This window comes from Alosa pseudoharengus, unplaced genomic scaffold, assembly GCF_046254945.1.
Source record: "Alosa pseudoharengus isolate Yale_2024_CS ecotype anadromous, Long Island Sound unplaced genomic scaffold, YU_APseudo_1.1 YU_APseudo_1.1_scf_5, whole genome shotgun sequence".
Taxonomy (NCBI): Eukaryota; Metazoa; Chordata; class Actinopteri; order Clupeiformes; family Clupeidae; genus Alosa; species Alosa pseudoharengus.
Window position 1 is genome coordinate 5,201,531 of NW_027468837.1, and position 13,239 is coordinate 5,214,769.

Below are 13,239 nucleotides of genomic sequence, written 5' to 3' on the forward strand. Positions count from 1 at the left end.
ATTCTGATCAGACCACGGGACAAAAGAAATCGAGAAAATTCAGTACAGAAGGACAAACATCCGTCATAGTGACCATTGGGTCCTTGGTTACCTGTCTGACCAAGGCCCTTCGTCCCGGATTACTCAGTTAGGCTGGGTGGCCAGATCTAGGAAGACTGTTAGTTGTTCCAAACTTTTACATTTGAGAATGATGGAGGCTACAGTACCTTGCTCTTGGGCACTTCCAATGCTGCAGAACTTTTCTTGTACCCTTCCCCAGATCTGTATCTTCACACAACCCTGTCTCGCAGGTCTACGGACAATTCTCTCGATCTCGTGGTTTGCTTTTCACTCTGACATACACCATCAACTGTCAGACTTAAAGAGATGTGTGCCTCTCCTAATAATGACCAGTGAATTAATTTAGGCACAGATGGACTTCAATCAAGTTGTAGAAGCATCTCAAGGACCATTGATATAAGTGGTCAATGGCAAGTGTCATAACAAAAGGTGTGAATTTATGTAAAATAACATATCATTTTAGCCTTCATTGTCGTTTTTTTCTGTTTATGATTGGAGTTCATAGGCACCTGCCATTCCTAATCTACATAAAGAGACGATTCCAAGGATGCTAAAAAAGGATGCTATATTTACTTTCACCTTTAACACTTATTCGCTCAGGCCTAGCCTACTAAAGGCCGCCCTAGTATAGGGTACAGTTCAAATTTCAGTAGGCTTACATTTCAGTACAGTTAATTGGATTATTTAAACGTCCTTTCCCGCTCCTCGTCAAAACTGTCCTTTCTAGCTTGCCGTACAACCAATGACCGTGGACAGTCCATGCTAACTCCTATTTATCCTATGATATGTATTCGTGTATGATTAAGCTTTTAGACACTGCACGGATTTCTTTACATTGTAATCATACGTTATCAAATAGTGTTCGCTTGAAAGCTACCAAACTAAAGCTAGTCCTAGCCAGTTCGGACAGAGTTAAGGGAATAACAAAGATTTGCTGTTGTGAACGTTAACTTAACTGTTAGCCGTTTAGCTACCATAATAGCTATCAAGTACGTCTTAAGGAAACATTTTGCCCTGTTTGTAGTGTTAATGTAACATTGTAAACCCGAACCATGTAGAGATGCTAGCTTTAGACTCTAATCTGGTAAATGTTACTTTTGGTAAGCATGCCCTAAACTGCCGGTGCTTAGTAGTCACTGTCAGCTTCGTGTTCGAATAACGTTAACGTTAATCTAACTATAAATCTAACTTACCTAACGTTCATTAACGTTAGGCCTTTCTCGTAGAAACGTTAATGTTACTCCTATGTTAATGATGGAATATCCCCCAAGTAAACGACTAAAAGAGTACCACCACGATGCTGGCCCCGATCCATTTTCGGACGATGAAGATTTCACTCAAGATGATTTCAATGAAATAGATGTTCTAGCATCACAGGCCATCACCGGGAACATTCAGAGCATGGTTGGTAAATCTCCCGACCCCGTAAGTGGTTCAGAAGGACACAGCAAACCAGAGGGCAGAAGAACATTTGCTCTCTCAAGCCATCCTGGACCGAGCAGGGGTGTTGATACCAGCAAATTCAGGAGCAGTAATGGACGAAACGTTATATCTGGTAAGTGGAGTTTGTCACCCTTCAGGATAAAGTGCGTGTTCATCCATTCACCTATGAAAGTTTATGAAGCATCTGTGGTGCTAATAACACCCTCACCCATGAAATTGAAGTTGACTATGACGATATCGAATCAATTATATCATGCTTTAAGATGTGACTGAACTGTACGACATTTAGGCTAGAACACCTGGCTATTAGTAGGCCTGGTTGTCTGTAATAGGTTATGGTCTTTATGGTAGGTCATGGCCAGTCAGCTGCGAGAGAAGAGAGCCACTACATCAAATTGGAAGCACAGCATGCCTCCCTTGTGGGAAAGGTGAGTGTTGTAGTCAGCTCTAGCAATTTTGTGTTGTGGTGTCAAGGATGGATGTCATTGCATTGCTGTTCTGCTAAATATAACTTATTCTGCACTGTAATTTAATGAGTCAACAGCAGTTCCTCAAGTTTTAGAGACGTTTGAGTTTTTGCCACTGAGGCTGTACAGCCGTTCTGTGTCAAATCAGACAGAATCCAGGAAAATGGTTGCTGCACCATCTCAGATTTATTTTGCTCAAAGTTTATCTACATATAATGTTTAGGTTCCAAAACTTAGACCTGTGAAATATTTTTTTGGTTTATTTTATTGTTTTGGTCATTTTTTTCACCCTTGATTTTTCATCAATTTTATATTCTTAAAAAGGTCTCATCATAGAGGCCATGTTCGGACATATATTATTAAAAAGCTTTATTCCTAGCTTGCACAAACTTTGTAGGATGGAGACAAACTTGTTCACAGTATGACTGGACCATTAAAAGTTTGTACTATACGTACGCTATCGTTTTATAAGAATGAAGAATGGGCAGATCCGTGTCTTAAGGGACTCTCTCAGAGTGGCCAATATGGAACAATGCAAAACTGGTGATATTGGGAGTCTTGTAAACTGATTTTTTGCACCCACATGACATCAATCAATATACTGTCTGCAATACTTGATGAATGTTGCAGAAACCTCAAATATTGTAAAACTGAAGTAATTTCAAGGGCTGAAAATAAAAAAGACGTAGGATTTGAACAGAAATATTTTACAGGCCTTCGTTTTAGGATCCATTCATGATAGACAAGGTTTGTACAAAATCTGAGACGGTGCAGCAAAAGCCTTATCTGATTTCACACAGAATGTACAGTACTGTATTAAACTTAATTTAAACTTGTTTCTACAATCTGAGAATTTATTCTCAAGAATACAAATTGAAGGTTGGACCACAGCCTGAAAATGATTTTCTGTGTTGTAGCTGAAGGAGGTGGAGGAGGAGATTCTCATGAAGAATGGGGAGATCCGTGTCTTAAGGGACTCTCTCAGAGTGGCCAATCAGGAGAAGGAGCAGCAGAGACTGGCGTTGTACCACCAGGAGAGGGAAAAGGCTCAAGCCCAAAGTGAGAAAGAAAAGGAGCTCTCTAAGAAGGTAGGTTAACTTGCCTAAAACCTCTAGATCAGTGAATGCATATGCAAGATTAGCAAAAAAGAGCTTAATGCTCTGCCGTAGTGAGGTTAAACTCATAATCTTGGGTTTGATAATGATATGCATTTTTAGATTTTGCGTTTTATACTTTATACAATCTATTAAAGATTTGTATTGGAGTAACTCATACGCTGTCTGCCATTTTTTGCAGATTCAGTCCCTGCAGTCTGAGCTTCATTTCAAAGAGGCAGAAATAAACAAAATGAAAAACAAACTTCAGCATTCTGAGAGGGGAGGGAAACTAACAGGCACACCCTCCACCAAAAGCAGGTCAGTTACAGTAGTGGAGTTGTTTTGTTGAATGTTGAAAACCATGGCACTGTTTACACAAATACTGTTTTCTTTTGATGTTATTATTTGTCACCTGTTTACTTGTGGACTTTTTGCATCATGTCATGGCACTGTACTGCATAGGAATAAATAATACCACCTTTGTGCAATCATGTTATTTTTGCTGAGAATGCTGGACAGAAGCTATTGCAGTCTTTGCAAGTTGCATGCTGACAAGTATATTAATACCAGCTTAGTTAGTTAAATAGTTGTAAACAGAAACATGGCCTTTGTTTGTGTGATGTATGTCACTAGCCCCAAGATGAATTCTGTAGCAGTTTTGCAGCCGGACAGAGATCATAATTCTCCAGGGAGCAGTCTATTCATAACCAAGGAGACGTTTACAGCTCAGTTACCTGTGAGACCCTCCCCACTGAAGTCATGTGTTGCAGACGGTAGGCTCCTCCGGTCCAGTATTCTGGACATTAAATTATATTTAATGAAGATTTTTCTGCATATATTCGTTTTTTGACATGCTGTGTTATATATTTTTTGTGTTTTGACATGGAACTAGGTGGCAAACAGACCAGAGACAGTCTTCAAAAAGAAACACCTATAGACATATTCCCTGCTCAACACCTACAGCAAGGTTAGTTTGTTTTGTTTGAGTGATGCTCGCTCATAAATGTTGCCCATCAGTGGCAGTGGTATAATTAGGCACATTTATGGTTGTATTATCTTTTTTATATATATAAGATGCTTGCAGTCAAATAATGTATCATGCTACAATATATAGCTTAAACATCTTCCAGCAATTTCCTGTGTATTAGCCGCATTGTATTGATAGAATAGTGTTAGAAATTCCCGATTGGAGTGCGCTTCTCTGTTTACTTTTTTGGCGCAGTACTACTAACTACTAAAAGTAAAATTCCTCCGCTGCTGAGAAACTAGTCCCTCAAAATGTAATGCGATCATTAAGAGGATAGTTTTATTTCTAACATTATTCTATCAACACAGAAATTGATAGTCTGGCATTATAATTTATTTGCCTCGGGTGTGGAGTGGGTAAGACTGTTTTTAGTGGCAGGCTAGCACATACCGTTGAACTCTGCAACTAGAAGGACTGGATGAAACGTGTTGAAAACGGTCTCCACTGATAAATCTCACACTTGCTAACTTGCAAATGAGGTCCTATGTCAAATCCTGAACCACTCCTTTAAGGCATTAAGATCAACTTCCAAAAGAAGATTTTTTTATTCCTCTTTTTAGTCAACTTTAGCATGTGTATATACAGGGCATGTAAACATATGAGCACAACTGTACATGTGTAAGTGTGACTGTCAATTAGTTATGACAGTCACACAATGTGACAGTATGTGTAAATGTAACTTTTAATTAAATTTTGTCTGGTGCCTGTATGCATCCACCTTCTGTCTGTCTCCAGATTGCACAAAATAATTTATCTTAGGAGGCAATAAAGGCTAATTATTATCATCATCAGAAAAATATAGTTAACAGATTGATGAATTATTACGGAAATTATTAAGGTGATTCGGGGTTTATCGATACTGGTGAAAACCTGCAAACCTTGACCGCTGTTTCCAGCATACCTGCAAACTAGTTGCTTTTCGGCGAAAATAGCCGTTTTTAACCCAAATATGTCTTATCCCTTGAATCGTGTAGATCCGAAGAGTTTTTTCACTTTCTGTTTTTTGACCAAGGAAAATAATAAAATGTTAGCTAACCACATGCTACACTAAAGTGTATCTCTTAATACAGACTCGAGGTAAAACATCACATAGTTAGGCTACTTTTCTCCTGCCCTCGGTGGGTTAAATGAGCAGGGGCAGCACAGGCCACCCTTGAGATTCGATTGGCCACCCCAGATGCCACCCCCAAATCTTAGACTACGATTGGCCATTAACATGGTTTAAGACGGGACCTTTCTTGATGCACTTGCAGCAGTTTGAAGTGTCAGACGTCAGAAATGTAAGTGGCAAACGCGCTTGCCTTTATAGGCCTACATGCTACTGCTTGTGCTAACACGCAAAGATATCTATTTACCTATTGCATCTGCCAGTGCCTATTTATCTAATCACACACTTAAGTCGCTGACATTTGCTAGGTCATTAAGTGTTAACTGCAGCCTAAAGAAGTCTAAAATTCTGAACTTTAAATTTAAGGCCTTAAAACGCCTTAAAAACGGGCAGATTTTCATTAGAGGTCTTACATTTCATCAAGTCAGGTCTAAAAAAGGTTTTTACCCTCGATCATTTCCAGAAATGCCAGCCGCAGAAAGTTATTACAAAGTAGCAAAAAAGTATCTAGTCGTAGACTACAATGCGGAGCTCTAGAGTCTTTGCTGACCAGCAGAACGCTTCCCTCAGAACATTGGTTCGGTGTGTTGTAGTTCTTTCTGGGGGATATTGATGTTGGTACGTACGCGGTGGTAAAACTACAAATCCCTTTATAAATGCAATACCTGCCTGCGTCTCTGCATCTCCGCTGCAAACTTTGCACAAAAAAAAAACTTAAATTAGAGACGACGTCCTCCTCAATGCCTGGTCCCTCCGGTCTCCAGCGCAATATCATCGCAACTCCGTCGAACGACCTACTACACACAGTGACTAAACACCACTCATTTAATAGCAATAGTGAGATTAGCGATCTCTTTTAAGTGATGTTTCCTGATTCAGTAATCGCGAAGACGCCCTTCTCTGTTTTGTAATGTAAATAAATATGAGATTAAATGTATTGTATTTAAGGCCAAGTTTTTTTTAGCATATTTTCATTTTGGCCTAAGATTTTGGCCATTTGGAACGTGACACGGATGTTTTTCCTTGACTATACAAGTGAGCAATGTCAAAATCAATTGGTTTGTAGACGTTGTTGGGTGTGGAAGGTTACTAATGTGATTGCTTTATCAGTAAATTAAATTAATGCTTTTTCAATGACCGAATTCATTGAAATAAAATTATTTTTTCAGAATTTCTTTGATTTGAATATTTCTTTGGGAATGCGTCGTGTAGGTCTTAAATTTCAATCTTTATGGTCTAATGTCTTAAAAAGATCTTAAATTTGACTTACTGAAACCTGCAAGAACATTTATTAATGACTGAACAAATAATGCCGGTATTAGGCCCACTGTTGCTTTACTAGGCTATTGGTTACACAATGTGCAGTAGGCATATGCTTGGCTTATGAATGCCCTGATTACAGTAGAATGAGCTCCATTTTATTGACAAATTCTACTTGTGACACCTGGCCTGCTTATAGCTGTGTTAGCTGTCCATCAGTCAGTAGCACTGAATAAAGCTTGGAAATGGACCTATTGTAAATATTGTGACATTTCAAACTAAGAGCCTACTAATATCCTGGGGACAAGTCATCTTGAGTTACATCTGGATTGAGAAAACAGGAATCAAGAAAGTTAACTACAGTTACACTTATCCGTAGTCGATATACTGCAGCGTTTCCCCTAGACATTTTTCCAGCAGCGGTGCTGTTAATTGTAGGAAGCTTACCCCGAAAAAGAAAAGATTTTGAAAAAATTACTCCTTTTCTTAGCCAACACCGCGCTCTCCCAATTATTCTCGTTTCTTTGTGGGTGCGTAATCCAGGGAACTCATAGAAAATAACAAATGGTCGCACTCCAAAAAGTCTTTTCTTGCTTTTAATTCATTTTAGCACAGGGGTTAATTGACAAACGTTTCGGCCTGATCAGGCCGAAACGTTTGTCAATTAACCCCTGTGCTAAAATGAATTAAAAGCAAGAAAAGACTTTTTGGAGTGCGAAAAAATTACTCCTTAAATGATGGCTTCTGGTGGATTTTGTTGGAAGAAATTGACAGATTGAGAGTTAGCCTACAAATATGACAACCATCAACAGGCATCTGCTGTGAAAACAAAATGTCATTTTACAAAGCATGATTATTGCAGTACTTGAACTGGACAGGATTATTCATGTATTTCTTTCACCTTTTTCATTTACATTATTAGTAATTACTTACATTATTAGTAGAAATTAAAATGAAACAAACATGAAATGTCACAGCGCACAACACAGAAAATTATTATTTACGATTTACAAGCTTAATCATAGGCAACATCTCACCTGTGAGCTACACTATTACTGTTTAGAATAGGGTTTCTCAACGGGGGCGCCCCCCAGGGGGCGTTCTGACAGTGTTGGGGGGGCGTTGTGAACAAAGTAGCAGAGGGGGGGCGCTCGGGTACAAATGGGGGGGCGTTAATCAAAGTTATTCATCACAACTTTTAAGCTTATGACCGCACCAGACCTGCCAACCTGTATGCATTTTGCACATCGGGCACGCATTTTCACATAAAAATATGCCCGTAGGATTTGTTATTGTGGAAAATCAATTAGCCTAGGCTACATGCAGGAGTGAGAAAGAGAGAAAGTGACGAAACATACTGAGAGAAAATGACAGGCAAATCATAGTGATGGGCCTCTCTTTGTGCTATTTTTGCAGACCTACCAATCAGTTGTTTGTTAGGGCGGGCTTTATAGTCTCTCCCTCTCTTTCATTACGCAAAATAGGGCCTAGGCTACGCATAGCCTGCCGAAGCAACATACTTGATGAACGATTCAGGGCTTCAAAAATGAAAATGTAGGTTCATAAACACACAGCCCATGCTAAAGTGGATCTATGCCTATAGACTAGAGGTAAAACACCACAGCGGTTAGGCTACTCTACTTCTGCCCTCACAGGTAATTGAAAGATTTGCTGAAGTGAGTTTCGTCACTCTCAAATTCACATTCCCCAGCTGGCCTTTTTGAATTCCTTTGCGAAAATGAAACATAGGCCTATGCTCTGGATACATTTGTGAATTTACCTTAGTATAATAGCCTAGCCTACTGATGCCTTGGAAAGTTATTGCTTGTTTAGCCTACCAGTTATTTCAGTTGACATCATGTTCTATGATGTGTCACTAATTAAAAATGATGTAGCGCGAACCTTTACCAAGGCCATGTTGCCATTTGCAATGAATCTGAAAGTGGATAAGCTAAATATTTTCAGCTGCTTAGTGATAGGCGTTTCATTTCTTTTTTTCTTTGAAGTATATCAGGCATTCGTTCTTCTTGATAATTAGCGCGCAAACAAGCTTGACTAAATAGCCTACTCAATTCCAGACGGATGGCGCACCAATTGCTGAGACCCATCTCTTTAATTGGGATACTGTAATCATTGCAGCCTATAATCATGAGCAGAGCAAAAAGCAAATCTGTAAGAGTGCAAAAGCTATGTCTCAACCTTCTGTTTTTTTCTGAATATCTCACATATTTTAACTTTCTTTCCTGCTGTCTTCCCGTATTAATATTTTCCCGTAAAATATCTCGTATTTTAATACTCTCATAACATTATTCCATTCTTTTTTTTCTACCACCAGACCTGCTGCCCCATTGATTAAAAAAACTAAAACTAACTAACTAAAACTGACCCAAAATACGGGAAAATGTCAACATTGGGGGACCCTTGGGGATCAATAAAGTATCTATCTATCTATCTATCTATCTATCTATCTATCTATCTATCTAGTCTGTTTCGCTATTGCAAGCTTGTGCATTTGTCAGCTAATAATAGCCAACACAGTACTTCACGCCTAACAACAGCCTATATTAATTTGGTCAACTTTATACATCCCTAAAAAGGCTAAAGTTCTGTAATCGATGCCCTGTGCGCTGTTATTCTCTCTCCTGCGCAAACAAAATATGTGCAGTCCAAGTCATTCTTCCTCATAAAGTTGAACAAATGCATTTGGTTATTTTAGAGAAAAATATAAACAGCCTGTCATGCAGTTTATGGGCTACAGTGCAGAGCGGAAGCTATGGTAAGCCAACTTGGAGTGAATATACAAACAGGGAAAATTATTTCTCTACTCGTAGCTGAGTAGCCTGAGGTCGGTACGCACAGTGCGTACAGCCGTAGGCCTATACAGGCACCACTGAATCGTGCTCTCACAACAACCACACTGTCATCTTAACTAAGGGTCGCCTGCAAGCAAGCAAAACGATGCTTTGGAAACATCTGTTTCACTGGAAGGGCAAGGGGGTAGAAACAGTTACAACCCTAACTAGAAATGTAGTTCCAAGGAATTACCAGTGCATGAAAATGCAAAACATATAGTGTAAAATATCACACAGTGTTAAAACAGATAATGTAGAGATAGGTACAATGGTTTGCTTAGGTAGACATGGTTGTTGCAATGCTAAATAAAGCAGTTGCTATGATGGTTGCTACGTTAATCTCATTTGTTGCTATATTGGTTGCTAGGTTGTCACTGTGGAAGTTGCTAGGCTGTTGCTAGGGTAGTTATGGTGGTTGCTAGGTTAATCATGTTGGTTGCATGTTGGGGCCGGGCCCGTCCTGGGAGTCATCTGTGGGAAACACTGGAATGTCCTCAAGCCTGTTGTCAAGCATCTTACATTAATTGGGGTCAGGGTGGGGCCCTTTTGAAATAATTTTGTCCCGGACCATCATGCACTCTGGTGGCCAACCTGACTGATCCTCTCTGTCCTAATGCAGGGTCAGTGTTGCTAAATTTGTTATTGCAACATCCATTGGACCCCAGCTCCCTCGGCCTATGTCATCTGCTGTGTATCAGCCCTGACTCACTATCCGGACTCCTTTCTCACAGTTACATCTGCTCGTACGTATGTCTTTGCTCATTTACTCTAGAACCATTAATGTTATTTATTATATGGCTCTTCACAATGCAAGTAGAATGCTCCATTGACTTGAATGGGATTTCCCAAAGTTTTACCGGTCATTATTTTTGTCTAAGGACCTGGAAATAATGACCGCTGTCAATGGCAACTGATTTTTATTCAAAAGTGAAGGCAGACGGTTGATCAGCTGTCTAAAGAAAGTTTGATTCAAGTTCAGCGTGTGTTGCAAACTATTTGGTTCTCGAAACGGTAACAAATAAATGTAAAGAGACATAACGTGGAGTTTATTTTTTTGTTTTGGGAAGTAGCCGAATAATAAGGTATAGAACGCCGGTCATTATTGGGAAAATAAGTCCCTTCAGGACGAAGCAAGACCCCTCCGCTGGCGTCGGAGTCCGGTGCTCCCTGTCGGGACTTATTTTTCAAATAATGACCGGCGTTCTATACATTATCCCTTACTTATTATACGGCTCTTCACAATGCAAGTACCGTATTTTCCGGACTATAAGTCGCACTTTTTCTCATAGTTTGGCTGGTCCTGCGACTTATAGTCAGGTGCGACTTATATATGAAGAAAATTATATAATTGAACATGTTTTTAAATTTTAATTTATATTAACTGACATGAACCCTACATGAAACATTATTGTCTACAGCCTTGAGAGAGCGCTCTCAAATGCACAAGTCGTGAAACACACGTGCATACTTATATCTTCAAATTACTGCCGGGATGCTATTTATAGCTGGGCCTCAGATTCGGACAAATAAAAGCCAGTATAATTTTGTTTCAATTTAACTCATAAAATAGCTCTTCTTAATAATTTATATTGTTGGTTGGTTTAATATTGTTGCCGACGAAGTCATTGTCCTACTCCAACACATTGCTCTCAAGCTACCAGTAGCACGCAGCCCCAGGTTAACCTACATTTAAACATAATTGTTGCTGCCAGGCATCAGCCTACGAATTTTATAAAAAAGTAAATCATGCATAATTTAAAAAATAACTAAATTTAGGCTATCTTAGACCTCTTTGGCTATACGGAATAAGGTTTCCCTTGCAGCACAGCACACGTTCCATGAATGAATGAATGAATGAATGAAAGCGGATGCCTTATCTCGCAATAAGCGGATGGACATCCCAACACTCTTTCATGAAACTTAATAGTGACCCAATGCCATTGATAGCCTACCGGTATGCTGCTCCAAACGAAAAGTATAGGCCTATGTCTCACAGTAAAACGCAAGAAATGAAGGCCTATAGCTGACTCGAATAGGCTACAAGCCATGGTCCAAATAAAGGTGCTGTGCTTTGCCCAGCCATAAATTCAGGATTCACGATAGTCTGTCCCCTAAACATTCCTCACCCGTTATCTGGACATGCATGAAAACATTTGAAAACAAAACTCACTGCCATGTAATATTTGATCGCTGTTTTGCTACTAATTCTCTTTCACGTGAATACGCACAGAAAGTGAAAGTAGGCCAACTATGCGCTCCGTGTCTGTAGCTGTCTGTTTACGTCCGCAATCGATTATAACGTTCCTCAAATGGAGAACACATCCATCTCTCGCGTTAATTTATAGGCTGTCATGCTTCTGTGTTTGCGGTTCCTGATCGCTAAACGTTTGTTTTCCTTTCCTGTCAATAGCGGTTGATGTAGAAGCACGTAATAGGCTATAATAATTTGACTTTAGCGGTGACAAATCCTGCTGAGAGAGAGAGAGAGAGCAAAGAGAGAGAGGCACCCCCAAAGTGGTCCTGCGCGCGCGCGCGCGTGTGTGTGTGTGTGTGTGTCTCTGCATGGGGTTCAATTGAAGTCAGAGTTGGTCCGCTTTCAGGCCGCTCCATTATTAGATTAACGTCAGACAGCACTGTAAAATGTGTGGGAATTTCTCGCATTATGATGGCTAGCGTTGCGGGACTTTTATTAGTATGCTCAATACTCTCGGCGAGCATTTGTTCTGCTGCCAGCTTGTGCCAATACGCTATATCGTCCAAAATGCTTGATTGCATTGCATTCTCCACATTTTTAGCTAAAATTTCATGTACCACATCAGCATTTTTGTTCAGTGAATCTTTTGTAAATTGCTTTACAATAGTGTCGGGCACTTGTCAGCAGCCTTCGGCTTGCCTCTTGCCATTCACTTCTTCGTCTTCAAGATTCCCTGTAGAATTCTCAATATTTTTGGCCTCAATGTGTTCAGTTACATAGTCTGTCTGTTCTTAGTCTTGGATTTTGTGAAATAAATTTCTAAATATCACCTGCTTGCTGCAGCTTCGGTCTGCACGTCCTTTTAAAACCGCATATTTTTCTCTCTCTCGAGCATTTAATCTGCTGCCGGCTTGTCTCTCCACATCGTCCAAAATGCTTGATTGCATTGCATTCTCCACATTTTTAGCTACATTTTCATGTACCATATAAGCATTTTTGTTCAGTGAATCTTTTGTAAATTGCTTTACAATTACCGTCGGGCCTATATGCCTATTGCCTGGGTTGCCTCAGCTTCGGTCACGTCCTTTTAAGCCATCTTTTTCTCTATCGTGAGCATTTAATCTGCTGCCAGCTTGTGACTCCACATCGCCCAAAATGCTTGATTGCATTGCATTCTCCACATTTTTAGCAAAATTTTCATGCATCATATCAGCATTTTTGTTCAGTGAATCTTTTGTAAATTGCTTTACAATTACCGTCGGGCCTATAGGCCTATCGCCTGGCTTGCTTCAGTCACGTCTAAAACTGCATCTTTTTCTCTCTTGTGAGCATTTAATCTGCTGCCAGCCTGTGACTCCACATCGCCCAAAATGCTTGATTGCATTGTATTCTCCACATTTTAGATACATTTTGGTGTACCACATGGTATTTTCTTTCAGTGAATCTTTAGCTTTGCAATGACCTTCCTGCCCTCCTCTTGGCTGCCTTCACTCCTTCGTCTTCATTAACATTAATCTTTTTGGCCTCAATAATCCAGTTACATAGTCTCTGTTTTTGGTTTTGGATTTTGTGAAATACATTTCTAAATAAATGCGACTTATAGTCCGGTGCGACTTATATATGTTTTTTTCCTGTTCATGACGCATTTTTGGACTAATGCGACTTATACTCAGGAGCGACTTATAGTCCGGAAAATACGGTAGATGGGAATGGGATTTCCCAAAGTTCTAC

The 13,239-nt window shown here is 39.8% G+C and overlaps 1 protein-coding gene across 1 annotated transcript in view; it reads left to right on the forward strand.

The window, feature by feature from the left end:
- Positions 1-419: 419 nt before the first annotated feature.
- The window catches only part of atrip (ATR interacting protein), a 28,407-nt gene continuing 15,587 nt past the window's right edge, over positions 420-13,239 (forward strand). The window contains exons 1-7 of the mRNA XM_076267475.1: positions 420-1,615; positions 1,855-1,931; positions 2,888-3,058; positions 3,267-3,385; positions 3,701-3,840; positions 3,960-4,034; positions 9,934-10,057. Of these exons, the coding sequence (XP_076123590.1) occupies positions 1,306-1,615; positions 1,855-1,931; positions 2,888-3,058; positions 3,267-3,385; positions 3,701-3,840; positions 3,960-4,034; positions 9,934-10,057 (1,016 nt within the window). The 5' untranslated portion in view covers positions 420-1,305. The remainder of the gene's footprint in view (positions 1,616-1,854; positions 1,932-2,887; positions 3,059-3,266; positions 3,386-3,700; positions 3,841-3,959; positions 4,035-9,933; positions 10,058-13,239) is intronic.